Source organism: Colias croceus, chromosome 3 (assembly GCF_905220415.1).
Source record: "Colias croceus chromosome 3, ilColCroc2.1".
NCBI lineage: Eukaryota > Metazoa > Arthropoda > Insecta > Lepidoptera > Pieridae > Colias > Colias croceus.
Window position 1 is genome coordinate 9,691,425 of NC_059539.1, and position 21,120 is coordinate 9,712,544.

Sequence of the window (21,120 nt, forward strand, 5' to 3'; positions counted from 1 at the left end):
TGCAGATGAGAGTGAGAAAAATAATGTGCAAAAACAAGTTTGGGGATACAACATGCCCATTGTTTTGTATTTGGTCGTTTGTTTGCTTGCCATCCATTTTAGTCTGCTCTTGCGATTCGTCCATGGTAGATGCGAATTATTGTGCTTTCGGATTCCCACACGACTTATGTGTGTGACTTAGGTGACCTACTAATGATCTCCCATTACAATTACTGCGAGACATATGGTTTCAACATGATGGCTGCCCTGCTCATTTCAGAAGAAGCGTTAGGGAATGGTTGAACACTAACTATCCTAACAAATGGATTGGACGAGGTGGGCCTTTACCCTGGCCACCCAGATGTCCCGACCTGACCCCCATTGATTTTTATGTATGGGGGCACATGAAGAGCCTCGTTTACAGTGAGCCCAACCCCATATCGTTAAAGGAAGTTCTCAAAGAAAGGATGCTGCTTGTGTGCTGTTGAAATGCTGCTAACGACATAAGAAGAACATTAACCACATGGTGTAGTGAAAAGTGGACTACGTGAAAGAATGAGAAAATGTGTGCGAAAGAGGTGGACACGTGGTGGACATGAGCTATAAAATTTTATTCAAAAAAATTAGGTGAATAAATGTTATTTTGAACAGATTTATTGTTTCATTTAGCTTTCTACAATCACCGACGATCTGTACGCCAACTATGAGTTGAGCGTGAGTGACTTTGTATGCCAACTAGCGTTAACAAAGCACCGATTACGTTATTTTCCAAACAATAGCCAGTAACTAGTCACTTACGCTCAAGTAATAGTTGGCGTACGGTCATTATTTGTACGATCGACGATGTGAACAAAAAAAATGCTATAAAACTGAATGACCTCTTAGGTCAGGATAGCGGGATATCGATGGATGCATGAAGGTTGTACCTAGCCTAGCCTATGTTCAATAGTGGAAGCCAGTAGGCTGAAATGATGATGTTGAACTTAAGTCAAATTAATTAGATTAAATAAGGGCTATTTATTCTGACTGCCATGTAGCCTTAGAAACTAAGTTTCACCTTTGAGGTTAATAAATACCCTAGAGTGTTATACCTCGTTGGATAGCTGATAAAATGTAGATGTTTTTAAGCACATCTGCAGAGCAAGTGCCATAATAATTTTTTGAGATATCCAGAAAAGAAAAATATTTTTTTTATAATTTGTACTTATTTTCATAAGTTTCGATCGTCTACAATGACCTATTTAGTTAACTTACGTGCAATTTTAGTCATTGAGGTAATTAAGCATCTCATTCTTCATGTAAAAAACCAAAAAAATAATCATAAGAGTCAAAAAAATTCAAAATATTCAATTGAATAGCCGAAAAATTGGGCATTTTCATAAAAAAAATTAAAACTCGAATATCTCGAAAACGGTTAAGTTTAGGATGGGAGGTTACATAGTGAAATCATTCAGAAATGATGTGTACTACATGCCCTTAACGGATCTACATCGACTTTTCCTGTAACCCTGTATATGTTTTCGGACCAATAAATTTACTATCATAAAATTTATATGAGGCTATAGAAGAAAAATTATTTGCAATGAACATGCACCCTTATTTAAGTTCATGCTTTATTAAAAAAATATTTTTATTTCATTCAGCTATAAAATATTTAAATTTACGTAGAACTAAGAACCATATTTTTAACTAAATATTTTTACATGAATGTTAAAATTACAAGTTCTGAAAAAATCAGTCGCCATTGCAAATTAGCAAATCGCAATGCATTGCTAACTTCAAGTTATTGTCCGATCATCGTTCGTCAACGAAGCGGTGATAACTTTTCATCAAATTTTTCATTTTGTTCAATGTTGTGCCAATAAATAAAGTATATTTGTGTTATTATACTCTTCCAATCAAATGGAACGTGCTGATGAATTAAATTTCGGTTTATTATGTTTGTGAACGTACATATGCTTTGTTGTGAGAACCACCTTTATCTGCTGTCATTCTAAGTTTGCAAGAAAATTTTTCGATAATGAAACATAGGTTGTTCACAAAACAGTAACTTGTTAATATAGTTATCACAACAAGACTAAAAGACTATCCAGCTGTTGATGTGTCGTTATGCGAATAGTGTTTTTCTTCGGAGTAGTGATCTGGAGAATGTGCGGTGGCGTTTAGTGTCTCAAGGGGTCAGAGACAGAGTTCAGCATGGGGACAGTAAAGGATGAAGAGCGTATGCGACGTCTACGTTTGCTGGAAGAGAGGCTGTGCGACCCTCGCTCAACCGGCAACGTGGACTGTCTGCTAGACACCGTCACAGCACTGATATCGGACTGTGATCATCCGGCCATTCGACGTATGAAAAATGTCGAAGCATACACGAGTAGATGTAAGTGCTTTTATATCTTATACAGTTATATATAACACATTTTTCATTCAGTGTTTTTATTACTTGAGATATTGTGGAAAGAAAAACTGCATGTAAATAGCAAGTAAATATTATTTACATGCAGTTTTTATTGATACTTAGTATAGATTATGTAAACAATCATAAAATTACTGAGTTTGTATGAGATTTTGATGTTATCATGATATATTATTCTATAATAAATTGTCATCTGACAATCTTTCTACAATATTTGAAGGTTATAAACTACTGATTGTAGCTTTGATAATTAATAATTTGTTGCAGATGAGGAATTTGCATCAGAAATAGTAGATCTGCGTATGAAAGCAGCTGATTTTGATCTTATAAAAGTAATTGGTCGTGGAGCATTTGGTGAAGTTCAACTAGTCAGACATAAATCAACTCGATTGGTATATGCTATGAAACTATTAAGCAAAGTAGAAATGATAAAAAGATCAGATTCTACTTTTTTCTGGGAGGAAAGACACATCATGGCACATGCAAATTCTGAATGGATTCTAAAACTGCATTTTGCATTTCAAGACCATAAATACTTGTATATGGTCATGGATTACATGCCAGGTGGTGATTTAGTTAGCCTTATGTCTAATTATGATATACCTGAAAAATGGGCTAAATTTTACACTATGGAGATAGTACTTGCATTAAATGTAATTCATGGAATGGGTTTTGTTCATAGAGATGTTAAACCTGATAACATGCTGATTGACAAATATGGCCATTTAAAATTGGCAGACTTTGGTACATGTATGAGAATGGGCCCAGATGGACTTGTGCGTGCTAGCAATGCTGTCGGTACACCTGATTACATATCACCTGAAGTGTTACAATCCCAAAATGGTGAAGGGGTATATGGTCGTGAATGTGACTGGTGGGCAGTTGGGATATTTCTTTATGAAATGTTAATAGGTGATCCACCTTTTTATGCTGACAGCTTAGTGGGTACTTATGGCAAAATTATGGACCACAGAAATTCTTTGCAGTTCCCAGATGATATAGACATTTCAAAAGAAGCCAAATCTCTTATAAGAGGTTTGTTGACTGACAGGGTAAAAAGACTGGGTAAAAACAGTGTAGATGAAATCAAGCAACATCCCTTCTTCATAAATGACCAATGGAGTTTTGAAAATCTTCGAGATTCAGTGCCACCTGTTGTTCCAGAATTGTCTAGTGATGATGATACTAGAAACTTTGATGACATTGAAAAGTCGGATGCCTTAGATGAATCTTTTCCTGTGCCAAAGGCCTTTGTAGGAAACCATTTGCCCTTTGTTGGTTTCACTTATAATGGTGATTATCAGATATGTGGTGGTCGAATAAAACCAGCCGATGTGGTGGATACAATTTCAAATAATCATATTAATAATGTGGGTTCTGAAGCTATACTTCAATTAGAAAAGTTATTGGAGAGAGAACGAGATTCAAGAAGGAAATTAGAAGATAGACAAGTAATGCTTTGTAATCAATTAGAAGACATGTCACAAAGAGAAATGAGAAACAAGAAAATTATCGCTGACACAGATAAAGAACTGGCTTTATTAAAACATGATCTTAAAGAAATACAACGCAAAGCAGAAATAGAAGCGGATTCCAGAAGAAAGGCCGAAATAAATTATAGTGATATTAAACGGCGTCTTGAAGAGGAGCAAAGTAAGAGAGTCAAGGAAATGAGTAGTTTGCAAATTTATAATGAAAAAATTAATGCATTGGAGAAACAATTAACAGAGATGCGTGAAAAATTGAAACAAGAATCTGAGGCAGCAGCAAAATCACGAAAGCAGGCTGCAGAGTTAAGTGCAGCTCAAGCTGCGGCAGCTGCTGCGAGTGACGGTACGGTGGCGAGCCTTAGGGCGCAGCGAGACGCTTTAGAGAGAGAATGTGGTGCTTTATCTGAGGAGCTCGGTTCTGTCAAGGCTGCTAAGCAACGTTCGGACGCTTCCGTTTCTGAAGCTACTAATAGATTAAATGCTGCACATTCAGAGCTAGAAAGATCATCAATGAGGATTAACCAAATATTAACAGACAATAGGCAGCTCTCTGAGCGTGTTTCTTCATTAGAGAAGGAATGCACTTCTTTAGCACATGACTTGAGAACGTCACAACATCTTTACCAACAAGAAGTGCGGGCTCATCAGGAGACCCAAAGATCTCAATTGCTTTCCAAGCAGGAAGCAAACTTGGAGCTAGTCAAAGGTAAGACTTGTATCATTAATGTAAACTGTATTTATATGCTAAAATCCCATTCATTAGAACTATGCTAAATAGAACATGGCAAGTTCCACTAAACTCCATTAACATTGTACCTTAATCATTTCCTATTTTGCATGCCTCAGGAACCTTGGAGAAAATATATACAGGTATTGTCCATTTGCTATGTAAGAAAAAATATTCACAATTATTGCACACCATTACATTATGTTTGCATTAGTTTATTCCCTTGTATAAGTTTTATAACTGAAATTTTACATTTCTCACGGTACTTAGACGTGGATCATGCGATTGTTCATCCAACAGCATTACAAGGCAAGTTGAATGAAGAGAAGACAGCAAGGCAGCGAGCGGAAGCTGGCTCTCAGGAGAAGGATCGACAGATGTCCATGCTGAATGTAGACTACAGGCAGATGCAACAGAGGTTGCAGAAACTTGAGGGAGAACACAGACAAGAAAGTGAAAAGGTAATTGTTGTTATTTTTGAGTAATATGGGGAAGTATTATCAATTGATACATTACTAATTTAATACAAATTTAACACCATTTTTTATTTATTTATTATTTATTTATATAAAATGTGCATTGAGTATCAGCCCTGCATTACATATTGCTCTTTTTCCCAAAATGTACAGCATCAATTTTACCGAAATGTGGTTTGTACCACTTGGTTGAATGTGGCTTGGTTGATGAGGAATGATCCTCTCAGTCAAGGAATAAAAAAATAGCAATTAGAAATTTATGAAAGTATATGTAACAGATGTATAATTATTGACCAAGCAATATCTTGCACATAAATGCTAAACAAATAAAATATAAAACAGTTGCAAATGCAAATAAATATGTATAAATTCATGCAATCTTTGTATTCGGAGCTTCTGTAAATTGTATTTATATTTTATAGCACTATCTTTAAAAAAATATGTTTTACTATCATACATATTATATACATACATTTTACATAGTGCATATTACACTTTCTTAAAGTTAAACGTTAAAATCTTTTATTACACGTATTGGTAATTTTGGAAATATATCGGTAACAAAAGAGCGCGTCCTGCAGGTGGCTGGTTTACAAGCTGCACTAGAGCAAGAGCGCGCGGCCCGCCTGTCCGCCAGCTCGGAGACCGCCGCAGCGGAGAGCGCAGCCCGCGCGGCCGCGGCGGAGCGGGACGCGCGCGCGCGCGACCTGCACGCGGTGCGGTCCGCGCTGCACGACGCCACCGAGAAGCTGGCGGCCGCCAGCGCGGAGCGCGACATGCACTACGCGAGGGTGAGTGCGAGAGTGTGCAACGGGCTTTATAATATGTTTTACAGGTGTTCGAGATTTGAATTCTGCGAGTGCCATTTAGATAGCAAGAGTTTTTGAAATGTCATTTGTAGTAAATTAAAAGCTTTCTTCTGCCTAGAAAAAATGGAATGAAATACGCGTTTGAGAAAAAATGGAATGAAGTACAAGTGAACTTAGCGTTATGAAAGAATTTCAAACTAAATGGCCCCTATATGACAAGTTTCCTTATCGTTACAGTTATTTCTATGTTTCTGAGGAAATACTTTAAATTGCTTCCTTAGTACAGAAATTTCTTTGTATTTTCTTCTTTCAATATTTCGTTTTTTGCTATACATAGTTGCATTCTTGCTAGAACAATATTGTTGTCTCCGATCACCAGGTGACGCGTTTGCCCCGCAGCTTTACGGTGACATAAACAAATAAATATACTAAGAGTTTAGACAATTCAATCATCAATTAACATTATTTATAGTTATTACATTAGAGATTTTCTAGGTTTTTAATTATGTTGATTTACTAACGAATGACTTCATACATTACGTTTGTTGTTAAGTTATAAAAACAACAAGTTCTATCACATGTTATTATGTAAATAAGCTTATTACATTCTGCAATAAAGATAACATCATCAATGATAGAAAAACGATCCTTGTTCCTTCTTCGCATTAATGTATAGATTTCGATAAAACCGAGAATTATTTTTAAACGAAACTTTTGTATCGAACAGCTTCTGATTACGTCATATTATTATCATTTTATTCTAGGAATTCAATTCTTAGCGACTCAAATTTATTTCTTTGTTGGCACGTAAACGATGCATTTGTAAAAAAATAAAGATGTCAGCAATTAATACGATTATTTCATAATCGGTTGCGCTTTTAGTATTCTATGAATTAATAATAGTCTCATCACGCCGAAATAGACTGTCCTTCGCCGTTACGACACACTGACTCACTGTCCAACCGGCATATTCGACACACACAAACAAACATTTACCTTATATGCAAAATACCATGCGTGGTACGTCAAACAACGGTTACGTGTAAGTTCAAGTCATTGTTATAGTGAAATATTATCCCATTACAGGGAATGTCGTTGACGTTACACTTAAAATTAACGCGAATCCTGAAAATGACGAAAAATTTGCGGCATGTTTAATTGTTATACGGTCGATTCAATGGAAATAAATCTCAACAAATCGCATTGCATTGTAGAAACCATAAAAATCAAGTCAATAACTTGCTGATTCTAAATTCTATTTTTGTTAACCTTTGTTCGATTATGTCTTACTGCGGATAATATTAATAACTGCAAAATTTTCCAGTCGTCTTTATATTATACACTTCTATTCTTATTTGCGTTGATCTTTCATAATATTTGTCACAATATTTCATCAAAGCAATCGACCATTAACTCATCTGTTTTATTTTTTTATTATTAAGTAATGGTTATTTAAATTAAAGAAACTTTGGAGGCATTAAAAAGCAATCACACAAACTACCAAATATAATAATTGTTTACGATAGGCAATTGAATTATGTCTAGCAATAATTTCTCAAGTCAATTGAAATGCATGTCACTTGAAAATATGTCCAACAGATATTGAGATAACACATTGCTACAGTTAACTAGCGATAATTATGTCGTAGTATGCGTTGTTTAATTTGTGTTTGCAATTAGTCAAGCGATACCCTTATCTTACGGAGAAAGTACATCCGAAGTATTCCTGCCGACTGACAAAAATGATGTAGTGTGCAGGGGTCACATGATATGCCCACTGTGTCTGTGACCTATTAATGAAATACTATTCAATTCGCTCTACAATTATATTTGTGTTAAGTAATTGCGATAGTTGCGTCTCATTATTAGCTACTAATAGAATTTTAAATCAAATTATCAAGGCGTTCTTTCTTGACTTTTTTCTTAGAATAAGTACTCTTATAGTTCTTATCGACAAATTCTTCTTGGAATTGGGGTTATTTTTAACATGAGATCTTGATCTAGCAGATTTTTTGTATTGTTTGCAGTTAATTTTCTTAGTAATCGAATTCCCAATGTGTCCGTCGTACTTCAATGTACTATTTAATAAGCTGCTTTTCTCGTGAGCCTCATAAACATTTTCAATCCTATCAAAACATTCTCTGGCTGTAGTGTTGATAAACACAATAATTGTTCATGTACATTGAATAAAAACAAATTTGTTCAAGTACACAATTTGTAGATCTTAAATTACGACATTTAATTTAAATTTGTGTTTATACAGAAATACAAAGATCAAACTAATTGAATAAAATACAACATTCGCGTACATCGTTATTTCTATTAATTTCTCGTTCTCATTTAACATAATATTATACATCATTGAACTAACGAGGCAGGCCAATAAAAATCTAACAATATCGTATAGTTGAAAAGGAATGTCTGTAATTTCATTTCCTGCTCATCTTGTCGCGATATTATCATAGAATCAAGTTTATATTTACATAATACGTATTCTTATTGTGTTCAATTTGTTCTATGGCGTTTATAAAGTTGATATTGAATTACACAAGCATGACATTCAACTGACTAAACAATCGTCATCTTAATTGATAAAAACACTCCAACAATGCCGCGTCTATTTTTATTAACTCTTGCGTTTCATTGGAGATGAATTTTTATTGAATAGTTTTGAATTAAGCAATGAAGTAGGATTGTTTGTTTTGTATAATATGATAAAATGAATGTATGATTTCTTGTGTAATTTCACAATAAATTACCATTATTATCTCATTTATTCAAGCGATAAAAGAATACGTCAAAATACCTATGCCTCCAACTATTGTAGTTTCGATTTTCCATATTTTATCGATAAGGTATGGTTACAGTAAGAAAAGGCACATTTTATTTAAAAATTTTCTCTATATTTAGGATGGTACATGTTTTACACGTTTTTAAATGAACATAATTGTTTATATCTGATATATTTCAATATAATGTTAAGTTTATTGCACATAGGATAAGTCTAAAATTTTAATTGGGTGTTGACTTTTGAGATAGTTGATTGATATTGCATTCCTTCAGATTCGCGTGTTAGATGAGAATGATTTTTAAACAAAATTTAAATGATAATTTTTAGTTGTTATGCTTCACGCTCGGCTTAGCGTTTGTTCACATCAAAATTTAATTTGTAAGAAAAAAAAAGAAGTCAATGAACCGTCGTTACGCAAGATATTACTTGATGTATAAGTATATCTAGTAAAAATAAATTTTAAAGGAAGGATAATTAAAGAGCTGCCTTTTGACCCGTCTCGTTATGTGTTTTCGTTGACCTTTAAAATAATCCCAAATGCTGGTTATAATTGTAACTACGAACCTACATTTATTTCATTTACTTTTATATCTCACTTATTTTATTTAAAGAGTCTTCATTCTTTAAAATCATCAACAACTACTTAAACATCGCAAATACAATTGTATTTGCGATGTTTAAGTTTTGATTTGACTATTAGATCATGCACATACCCGGATTCGTTTATCACAATTATTATGTATGTACAGTAAATGCATAAACACTTTGGTTAATAACCTAGGAATGTCACCAGGAATAATTATTAAGTCTATTAAGATACCTATTCAGGGTTGCTTCATATCTATCGACTTTGTATTTTTCCGAATATGTTTAAATGGGCATTCGCAATATGGTTTTCTTATTTATCTAAGATCCCTCATCAGGGTTAGTTCGTGTATATTACCTCTGTATTTTACCGAATATGTTTTTCGGATATTCCCTATATGTATTTCGCTATAGCAAAGGGTTTATCTTGCAGAGCGAGGAGTTACGCTCCCAGCTCGAGAGCGAGCAGCACTACTGCGTGATGTACCGTACGCAGGCGAACGACGCTCGCTCGCAGCTCGACGAGAGTGCGCGTGCGAACCGCGACCTTGAACAGGAGCGGGCCAGTCTCATGCACCAGCTGCAACTGGCCATCGCCAGGGCGGACTCGGAGGCGATTGCGAGGTAAGTTTTTGACACGAAATTTGAATGTGTTAGTTTTGGAAGGGATAATGTGTAGGTGTGTGTAAAGTCTCCTTTAGGTCAAGTGTTATTCGGTAATTTGGACTCTTTGTTATGGTGCCATTCAAATAATAAATGGGCTTAAGATAAGTTGAGATTCGCCCAATTCTCCAGTTATATTTGTCATTCAAAGTAGGTATGAACAAAAATATATGTATATATGTATTTTGCCAATAGGAAGATCCTTTAAATATGTTTGTTTTGAAACTCTTCCTCCTAATACGAGTCAAAACAAAGAGGAGCATCTTATGCATGAGTGCGTTTACGAATTCATAATTTAAATATGCCCATTACACTTTCAAATTTCAAGGTCTTATCATATATTTAAGAAATTGTTTCAGTCCTGTGCCACCATCTGGACACTTTTATTTTGGATTATGTCTCTCTACATCTATCTTCTCTTTCCTTTCTAATCTCTACTTTCGGCTTAATTCTATATTTTTAGGGACAAGCACCATTGGTAATAAGCATTAACAATGTGTATAAAGTGATCTAACAAGAGTATTCGCAAATACAGGTCAATAGCGGAGGAGACGGTCGGCGAGTTGGAGAAGGAGAAGACGATGAAGGAGCTGGAGATGCGCGAGGCGCTGGCGCAGCACCGCAGCGAGCTGGCGGCGCGCGACGCGCTCGTGCAGGGGCTGCGGGACCGCGACCACGAGAACCGCGCCACCATCGACCTGCAGCGGAAGGTAAGTGTTGTGTGCGCTTAGTGCGAAAGAGTGATGAGTGCAGCTGGCTGGCTATGGATATTTGTTTATTAATTAATTCATTTTAGTTCAGGATACATCGCCCATTTTTGCAAGTGACTACTATCAAGCTGATTTTCCGTTTGTAGCTTTATTTTGATGATACACCGAATAATTTCGTGTACGAAACTCTCGATTGTGGTAGCTAACAGAGATAACAAGGATAAAAATTTTTGATTTGATGGTTCTCAAATATTTATTACGCAATTTGTAGGACAATATGTCTGTTGAATTATATAAACATTAACTAAGTGAAAACAAAAAAATCAGCTTGTTAGTAATCATTTATGATGACCTCGTTATCGATACACTTTGGAAAGGGGGACTCTTTGAACCAACCATAGATTTTGTAGGACAAATATTTTTTCGAATAATTTAGGTAATTATCTTGAGATTGAACAAAAAAAAAAATTCAGTTAGTAATAAATATTTGAGAACCATCAAATCAAAAATTTTTATCCTTGTTATCTCTGTTAGCTACCACAATCGAGACTTTCGTACACGAAATTATTGGGCGTCTCATCAAAATAAAGCTACAAACGGAAAATTAGCTTGATAGTAGTCACTTGCAAAAATGGGCGATGTATCCTGAACTATTTATTATTACATCAATTACCTTTACAGGCTTAACCTAATGCGGTATTGACTTACACAGAAACTAAAACTAATGATTAAACAACTTAAACTAATAAACTTACTATCTATGAAATTAATTAACACAATAATACAATTAATAGCTAATTATACTCTATTATATATTTTACTCTATCCTAGATTGACATAAGAAATTGTTTCTGAGCAATAAGGCAACTTTGTATATTCGTTATGTGTATTTATAAGTCTTGATTTTGCTCAGAGTACACTAATTATGAACTACTGCTAATTATGAACGCAACAATAATAAGAAATCATTAAAAAAATGTTTTTTATTGTGAGAAAGTGTAAAGTGCAAATGGCTATAATTTATATTTTTAAAATTTCAAGATTGTCTTTAAGTAACTGCTTCTGAGCGATAAGGCTAGTCTGTACATGGTCTTTATTAAGATAAATCCTGTGAAGTGAAAAAATAGGAACATACCTAACCAATTTTCATTCATTGCTTTTGTTTCATTTTTTTCACTTTGACGTTGTATTAAAATGATGCATAATGTCTTTAGTAATCCAAATCCCGTCAATTTGAAGTGAAAAAAAAAAAATTCATTAATTGCTTTTGTTTCTTAATTTGCACTTTGACCCAAACTCAAACTGTATTAAAATGGAGTATATTGTCTCCAGGAGGTGGACGAGCTCCGTCGCAGCGGCACGGCGCTGGCGGAGCGCGTGGCGACGCTGCAGCGGCTGCAGGACGACGTCGACCGTCTCAACAAGAAGCTCAACTCAGAGATCATGCTCAAGCAGCAGGCCGTCAACAAGCTCGCTGAGATTATGAACAGGTACGCAATAGGTTCATAGACTATAAGGAACGTTTTGTTGGGAATTAACTGTATATGGAAATTTTGTTGCCGGAATCTAGTGTAGTAAGAAAAGATTTTTGATGCACGGGTAAAGTCTATTTCAAAGATTAGACAATAAAGAAAAGATAATCAGATAGATAGACAAAATTTACATAATATAACACATAGAAGACAGAGATAATAATACATAGAGACAAAAATATGTACAAAAAGGGGTCTTATCGCTAGGTAGCGATCTCTTCCAGACTTCCATTTAAATAAATAAAGAGACACAATTATTAGAAGGGTTAAAAAGTCTATTCACCTCTTCCAATTATTGTCAACCAGAATAACTAGAATTTGAATAATCAATATTCTTGATTACTAGATTTAATTTTGAATAATCAATTCGGTATAAGTAATGTCCGTCCGGTTCTGGCTTATGGCAATTTTTTTCATAAAAATAAAAAGACTTATGTCGATCTATTTGAAGTGAAAGGGATTAAATTTATTTCTCCAATATGTTGTTTCATAAGTCATCATAAAAACTGCTTTAAAGCCACGGAGGAATTTATAATTGAAGGAAGGAGGAATTTGAAAATGTTTGCTATTATGCATCAGCTGCTTCGCCTGCTTGTTTAAAACTTAATAAATGATATACTAAAACCTTCCTCGACAATCATTATCTATAAAACCGCATCAAAATCCATTTCGTAGTTTTGAGATTTAAACATGCAATAGGGACATAGGGACAGAGAAAGCGACTTTGTTTTATATGCGTGATTTTTATTATTGTAAGCTTTGCACCAAACCGCCATCTTGTATTCGGTCCACAGAAAGGACATGAACCCGGCGTCCACGAAGAACAAGAGCAAGATGTCGGTCCGCAAGGACAAGGACTACCGCAAGCTGCAGCAGGAGCTGACGCGCGAGAAGGAGAAGTCGGACCAGCACATTGCGAAGCTCCAGCGGGACCTGCAGGAGTCCCAGCAGCAGCTGCTTGAAGAGCAGCAGACCAGGCTCCGGCTGGCTATGGAGGTGAGGGACTTGTATTTATTTATTTATTCTCAACTAGCTTACTGCCCGCGGCTTCGCCCGCTTTGTCTAAAACCTAATAAATTATATACTAAAACCTTCCTCTTGAATCACTCTATCTATTAAAAAAAAAAACGCATCAAAATCCGTTGCGTAGTTTTAAAGATTTAAGCATACAAAGGGACATAGGGACAGAGAAAGCGACTTTGTTTTATACTATGTAGTGATTCTAAACAGAGTGAAGAAATAGACAGTAAAAAAGTCGGTACAAAGATATTGTATGGGTACAATCGGCCTTAGGGCTATAAGCCATTTCTTTCTGCTTTTTTTACATGTTAACTTTTAAATATTTCGCCACGTGACCAGTATTCTTATTTATTTTTCCAAATATTTATGTCTCTTATTTAACAAAATGTTGTTGGATATATCATATAATAACTTACGGAAATATGAATGCACTTGACAAATCCATACTAATATTATAAATGCGAAAGTAACTCTAAGTCTGTCTGTCTGTTACTCAATCACGCCTTAACTAACTACTGAACCAATTTGCAAGAAATTTGGTATAGAGATATTTTGATACCCGAGAAAGGACATAGGATTAGGACATATGTTTTATCCCGGAAATCCCACGGGAACGGGAACAATGTTTTTTTTGGCTGCGCGGGCGATGCCGCGGATGGAAAGCTAGTATGTAATATGTTAATTAGGTATCACTTTAATTACAAATAAAACAAAAATAAAATTGAATTGTATTGCATTCAATTTAATTATAGTTTCCGTACTACGTAATTATCATTACGCAAATATGTAGTAGATCGGTCTCTTTAATCATTACCATGAGTCATTACTGTTATGGTAATCGAGTGCATATTAATATATTCCATAGTGATTTACGGCGTTTAGTTTCATTCATTAGTCATATGAAAATTTATTACTTCCATTATCAATCAGCCGTGTTCAAACAATACAGGAAACCTGGTTTACTCTATTAGTCACTTATTAATTAATTTATAGATATTTATTTATTTATTTAAATAAATTGTTTATTTTTGTTTTAATTTAAATTAACATGAGAAGTTATTTTAGTGTTATCTCATTTATAATTGTGGACTCAATTAATTTTATATTAAATTGACATAAATTACATTATGCATGAAATGTTTTTATAAATTGTCTGTATTGACTTTAAAAAAGTAATACAAACAGCTTGGAACAAGTGGTTCATTGAAATTATCTTCAATGTTAATTCTTAACAATTATATAACAATTTTCATTGTTTCTCAGTTAGTTTTTATAAAAAATAAAACAATTTATGTGTTCATTACTTTTTGTACTTAAAAACTCATTCAAATTTCCAGGTGGACAGCAAAGACGCGGAAATCGAGCAGCTCAAGGAGAAACTCGCCGCGCTAACAAGCGAAACAGCGTCACAGTCGTCTGCCGACGCGGAGGACGGGGAAACGGAACAGACCCTCGAGGGCTGGCTCTCTGTGCCCTTCAAGCAGAACATACGCCGCCACGGGTGGAAGAAGCAGTATGTCGTCGTGTCCTCGAAGAAGATCATATTCTACAATAGCGAGAACGATAAGCAGAATACCACGGATCCCGTGATGATATTGGATTTGAGGTTCGTTTGCTTCTTTGAATAGTTTTACATTGACGGATTTGATTGTATTAACTCTGTTACCGGGCATTTGTAGCGTTTTAATCCCTCAGCCCCCAGAATTACACACACAATAGAAAATCTGTGTCGTGGTCTCATTGGGCCGCTCGGTGGTCAATGGGTTAAATAAGTAATGCAAAAAAAAAAAATTGACAACAATATTTTTCCTACTTAAAAATAACTAACACCAAAATCTCCGTTTTTGCAGCAAAGTGTTCCACGTGCGCTCAGTGACGCAGGGCGACGTGATCCGCGCGGACGCGAAGGACATCCCGCGCATCTTCCAGCTGCTGTACGCGGGCGAGGGCGAGGCCCGCCGGCCCGGCGACGCGCAGGAGCAGCCCGCCGACGGCGCTGAGCACGCCGGTACGTGTGTTGTACTTTGGATGTGTTGTACTTTGGAAGTGTTGTACTTTGGAAGTGTTGTACTTTGGATGTGTTGTACTTTGGAAGCGTTGTACTTTGGATGTGCTGTACTTTGGAAATGTTGTACTTTAGATGTGTTGTACTTTGGAGTTGCTGCACTTTGTTGTTGCTGCACTTTATGGTTGCTGTACTTTGTATATACTGCACTTTTTGGTGGCTGCAATTAAGTTACTGCCGGTAACAAAAGCTGCTTTGTATAATTGCTGCACTGAATGATTGTTGCACTTTTAAGTTGCTGCACATTATATAAGTTCTACTTTACGACGTAAACGAACTGTTACTATTTGTCGAAAATAAACTCAAGACTTGTTGTAATATAAAAACAAGTTAATGTTATTGTGTTTCATTTATTTACAGCAAACACAGTGCAGCACAAGGGCCACGACCTGGTCAGCATCACGTACCACATCCCGACCGCGTGCGAGGTGTGCACGCGCCCGCTCTGGCACATGTTCCGTCCGCCGCAGGCCTACGAGTGTCGACGTGAGTTCACATTTGTAATATCTAAGTTTACTTTATTTCATTATTTTGCAAATTAGTCCGTCATTTCTTTTTTTTTACACTTGACTACTATTTCAATACGTTTGCAATATTTTGGACTTGAATATTTTTTCTGATGTAAATTTGAATGTTTCTATGATGTTCCGGTTCAGGTTGCCGCATGAAGGTGCACGCGGAGCACGTGACGGAGGCGGGCGGCGAGGGCGTGGCGGCGTGCAAGCTGCACGCGGACCGCGCGCGCGAGCTGCTGCTGCTGGCGCCCGCCGCCACCGAGCAGCGCCGCTGGGTGGCGCGCCTCGCCCGCCGCGTGCAGCGCTACGGCTACCGCGCCGCGCACACCAACCACGACCTCACCAAGCTGTCGCCCAGGTAACTGCGCGCGAGCTGCTGCTGCTGGCGCCCGCCGCCACCGAGCAGCGCCGCTGGGTGGCGCGCCTCGCCCGCCGCGTGCAGCGCTACGGCTACCGCGCCGCGCACACCAACCACGACCTCACCAAGCTGTCGCCCAGGTAACTGCGCGCGAGCTGCTGCTGCTGGCGCCCGCCGCCACCGAGCAGCGCCGCTGGGTGGCGCGCCTCGCCCGCCGCGTGCAGCGCTACGGCTACCGCGCCGCGCACACCAACCACGACCTCACCAAGCTGTCGCCCAGGTAACTGCGCGCGAGCTGCTGCTGCTGGCGCCCGCCGCCACCGAGCAGCGCCGCTGGGTGGCGCGCCTCGCCCGCCGCGTGCAGCGCTACGGCTACCGCGCCGCGCACACCAACCACGACCTCACCAAGCTGTCGCCCAGGTAACTGCGCGCGAGCTGCTGCTGCTGGCGCCCGCCGCCACCGAGCAGCGCCGCTGGGTGGCGCGCCTCGCCCGCCGCGTGCAGCGCTACGGCTACCGCGCCGCGCACACCAACCACGACCTCACCAAGCTGTCGCCCAGGTAACTGCGCGCGAGCTGCTGCTGCTGGCGCCCGCCGCCACCGAGCAGCGCCGCTGGGTGGCGCGCCTCGCCCGCCGCGTGCAGCGCTACGGCTACCGCGCCGCGCACACCAACCACGACCTCACCAAGCTGTCGCCCAGGTAACTGCGCGCGAGCTGCTGCTGCTGGCGCCCGCCGCCACCGAGCAGCGCCGCTGGGTGGCGCGCCTCGCCCGCCGCGTGCAGCGCTACGGCTACCGCGCCGCGCACACCAACCACGACCTCACCAAGCTGTCGCCCAGGTAACTGCGCGCGAGCTGCTGCTGCTGGCGCCCGCCGCCACCGAGCAGCGCCGCTGGGTGGCGCGCCTCGCCCGCCGCGTGCAGCGCTACGGCTACCGCGCCGCGCACACCAACCACGACCTCACCAAGCTGTCGCCCAGGTAACTGCGCGCGAGCTGCTGCTGCTGGCGCCCGCCGCCACCGAGCAGCGCCGCTGGGTGGCGCGCCTCGCCCGCCGCGTGCAGCGCTACGGCTACCGCGCCGCGCACACCAACCACGACCTCACCAAGCTGTCGCCCAGGTAACTGCGCGCGAGCTGCTGCTGGACCACTTTCGATCGTGTTAAAAGTGAAAATGAAGACTAAAAAAGTTTACTCGGACAAGTGATTCGAACGACTAGCATGAGTAGCACCTCACAGGCAGTTATTCTTCAATCTCGAATACCAATACTGATAACAAAGATAAATTCAATCGTTCTGAGTTTATATCCAATAAAAATATCAATTCATCCAATAAAATGTGAAATAAAAAAAATATTTAAAAAACAATTCATAATTTTCCCGTATCTTATTGTAAACTTACTTTTACATACTCTTTCTAATAAAATTTTATTTATATTACCAATCTCAACATACTTATTTTTACAGGGATTCAATGCGGTCGAACTTGAAGGTTGCGTACATGAACGCGTCGCAGCGCAGCTCCACGCTGCCCGCCAACGCGTCGCTCCCAAGACAGTGACTGAACTCGACCGATACAACCCTTACCAACCAATACCAATTAAATCAATATCAATTAAACTACTTAAAACGGTCAGGATATATCAAAGTTTCATATGTATGAAACAATCCGCTCACGAGGAGTATCGACTCCATTACGAAACGACCTTAGTTCAATTTAAGACGATTCCGACGTGGCCTACGACTATTACTATTACGTAACTCTCTGGTGCATACTAAGGCCTCACGTTAGACTTTAAAGGCATATTTAAGTCGCATTTTTTTAATTTCATTCAATCGTTATTACCTTTTGATTATTATTGTTACGTCACCGATACGAATGAAAGTTTTATGTATTAAGATATGTATATACCAGTTTACCTAGTCCATAGATTTCATCCGTCGTCCAAATTTTTTGTCCAAATTTATTGTCAGCATTATCGCTGTGATAGTTTATTTCGTGTACTTATTTTGTTTGATTTTTTTTACTAAATTTAGTTACTAAGTATAGATCTGAAGATGAGAATTTGACTTATTGGTTATTTTTTAATTTGAATTAAAATTTGTTTAGATATTTTTTTTTATACAATAATAATGGAACAGTTTTGATAATTTGAATTCTGAAAAAATACTGGACATGAATATAGCTAAGAAAGCTTTATGATGATTTCTTGTACTATTAGTGAAAGACGGTACATTATAAATTATATAAGCGTCAATTTTAAAAGAAAAGACTTAATTCTCGTTTATTGTTCATGACACTTGCTCATAATATGTTTTCTATAATATATACATAAATATAACAACAAATTCAAGCAACCCCGTTTATGGGAAATATGACTTAAAATATATGATTATATGAACTGAAATTAAATGACAAACTCCTCAACATTGGAGATCAGATAATATCGTAATGGAATTTTTTGGAAAGTATATTTTAACGTTTCAATTTCTTGTTTGCTTTTGTAAATATAATTATGAAGTTACATTTGTGTTGATATTATGACAATTTTGTATTTTTTCTTATTTTATAATATTATGTAATATATAGGTATGCGTTTGGAAAAGATAGGTTTTTGAAATTGTTGGTGCGGACTTGTGCTTTAAAACGTTTTGCATGCGAGATACTATCGGGAAAGCTTAGCTTAGAAAGTGGTTCGATAAATACACTCAAATCTCAGAACTATTCGTGAATGTAACATATGACAATATAATTGAATTATAACCCCACTATAACATATATTTTTATACAGTAGCTCGGTCACTTTACCTATTTATCTCGTAGTTTTAGACGTTTTGTAAATATGAATAATTGGAGATTCATAAAACAGTTTTACGCGAGACTGACGGTCAATTACCATAGCTATAGTTATAAAATGCTTTGATGATTCAATTGAAAACCGCATCGCGTAAAGTACACATTTTTATTATATACGTAATCACTTTTAATATAAACACATAAGCCGATGGGAATTGAGTAGAATTTATTTACAGAAGTGCACTGGTTATGCGACAGCGGCTGCTGTTACACCCATGTCCGTGTATTGATTATTATACAAGTGAATATTTGGGCACAATATATAGATTAAGAACATTGAAGTCACTCCTTGCTACATGCATACTAACGAATACGAGTGCCATAAGTGTTACTGAAAATTCACATTTTGCTCAAACTTAAATCTTCTCATTCGAATGAGTAATTAATTCAAACCGGTAATATTTTGTTTTGGTCCTACCAAAATAATGTTATCGATTGTTTACAATTTTAAAATCAATATTTTTGATATCATTCGAAAATTAGTCCGTTAATAAGGAAATAACACTGCCTAAGCGTTATGTAATAATTTTCTGCCTTACAGTGAAAGCAATAATGTCTTTAAGCTTTGAATTTTTGCGAAGTATATTACATTTTGGATAAGTGGGTGCCAAATTGTTTTCAGCGTGTCTCCGTGCCCTTAAACCATTTTTTACAAAGAAATTAATGTACAAATGTAATGTGTATTTATTATAATAACTATTGGGCTTACGCATGGTTGTGTAAATTAACACCAATTAAGTGATAATTAAGTTTATGTGTCAAATAGTGAATTACCAATGTGTACTCTTGTTATAATCTTTAGTCGTGATTTTTAAAGTACAAATCAATTGTTGAAGTACACTTTGCGGATTTGATCATCTCTTCCTTTTGTGTTCAACTTTGTTTTAAGCTTTGGTTGAACAAATAGTGACGTTGGTAAACTTGTTTTTCTGATAATGAAGGTGATTTAAGCCATTTAAGTGAAGTTTATTAAACTCGCTATTTATTACAATCAAAGCTAATTAGTTAATGTTTTTTAAATAAGAATAACCGAGGAGTGAAATAGAACTGGCATCGAATGCAGGGAACGCTTAAGGCGGGGCAGGAAGCGGGCTCGGAGCTGTGATATGTAACGTCGCCAACACCCGTGGTGCTAATGAATGCTGGCCTCCAACGCATTGTTGTTACTGTGCTTCTCGTTAAATGTTAAATTTGCCTTTTTATTGCTCTACAAACTGTTAACATTCCTACATAAAGCTACATTGTTTTGTTTACTTTAGTTTTACGTCGACTCGAGTTATCTTCTGTCGCTCGATCAGTTATCCGCTTCTATATTTTTATAGGTTAAGCTCAGAAGCCTCTGTCGTAGTTTATTGTCTAAGATCCGAACATAAGGCGAAATTCAACGGCGTGACAATAGAATGAGACCAATTTTATAATTAATTTAGTCTATTAAAAATGTATTAAAAATGGGTTGACTTGGAAAATCCTGGACAGGACATTTTTAATGAATTAAAAAAAAAAAACATTTATTTTAATTTTTTATTAATTGCAGTTTCGAGATAATAAAACAATTTTGTAATAAAACAGTGCTGACATAATTTTTTTTTCATCATCCTATCAAGTGAAAATAACTGGTACCGACATACCTGTTTATACCTGCCAACCTAGCCGTTTGTCCCGGTAAATATTAGAAAACGACTATGACTGCACATTCTGTAGGTTTCATACTTTAAGTCTATTATATATTTTTTATTATCTTGTTACTGCAATTAATTTAAAAAAATGTTTTTTTTTTAATTCATTAAAAATGTCCTGTCCAGGATTTTCCCAGTCAACCCATTTTTATACATTTTTTAATAGACTAAATTTATTGTAAAATTGGTCTCATTCTATTATCACGCCGTTGAATTTCGCCTTATGTTCAGATCTTAGACCATTATCAAAGCGCTCGTTTGTTGCAAATTTACGTACTTAACACCTAAATAAATTGAAGTTTCACCGTAGTATTTTACGCTTATTTTTTGAGATGCATTTTTTTTAAATTTATATAAGGGCAGCTATTGATTGCATTGCTTATGTCATTCCATCATGTATCGTTATAATATTATATTTTTGTTATGCAGTTTTCGATATTTTTTGTTGCCAAAGA

At 37.3% G+C, this 21,120-nt stretch overlaps 1 protein-coding gene across 3 annotated transcripts; it reads left to right on the top strand.

Annotated features, from left to right (window-relative positions):
• The first annotated feature begins 1,765 nt into the window (after positions 1 to 1,765).
• On the top strand, positions 1,766 to 20,485 carry LOC123705776 (rho-associated protein kinase 2). Of its 3 annotated transcripts, none has more exons than XR_006753338.1 (13): positions 1,766 to 2,356; positions 2,660 to 4,588; positions 4,880 to 5,070; positions 5,667 to 5,876; positions 9,704 to 9,894; positions 10,469 to 10,643; positions 11,976 to 12,133; positions 12,970 to 13,171; positions 14,533 to 14,801; positions 15,046 to 15,203; positions 15,621 to 15,746; positions 15,917 to 17,253; positions 17,600 to 20,485. XR_006753338.1 is itself a non-coding variant. In XM_045654781.1 (13 exons), the coding sequence occupies exons 1-13, from the start codon at positions 2,176 to 2,178 to the stop codon at positions 17,691 to 17,693; spliced, it is 4,071 nt and encodes a 1,356-aa protein (XP_045510737.1). In that variant the 5' UTR covers positions 1,766 to 2,175; the 3' UTR covers positions 17,694 to 20,485. The 3 variants fall into 3 exon arrangements, 1 of the variants encoding a protein (XP_045510737.1); XR_006753339.1 differs by having other exon boundaries at positions 4,910 to 5,070; XM_045654781.1 differs by having other exon boundaries at positions 4,910 to 5,070; positions 15,917 to 16,133.
• The last annotated feature ends 635 nt before the right edge of the window (positions 20,486 to 21,120 follow it).

Bases quoted from the DNA above. Each gene is read 5' to 3' on its own strand.
- LOC123705776 (XM_045654781.1), top strand. From the start codon at position 2,176: ATGGGGACAGTAAAGGATGAAGAGCGTATGCGACGTCTACGTTTGCTG. The intron at 9,895-10,468 runs GTAAGTTTTTGA...TCGCAAATACAG, and splicing joins GACTCGGAGGCGATTGCGAG to GTCAATAGCGGAGGAGACGG. The intron at 15,747-15,916 runs GTGAGTTCACAT...GTTCCGGTTCAG, and splicing joins GCAGGCCTACGAGTGTCGAC to GTTGCCGCATGAAGGTGCAC.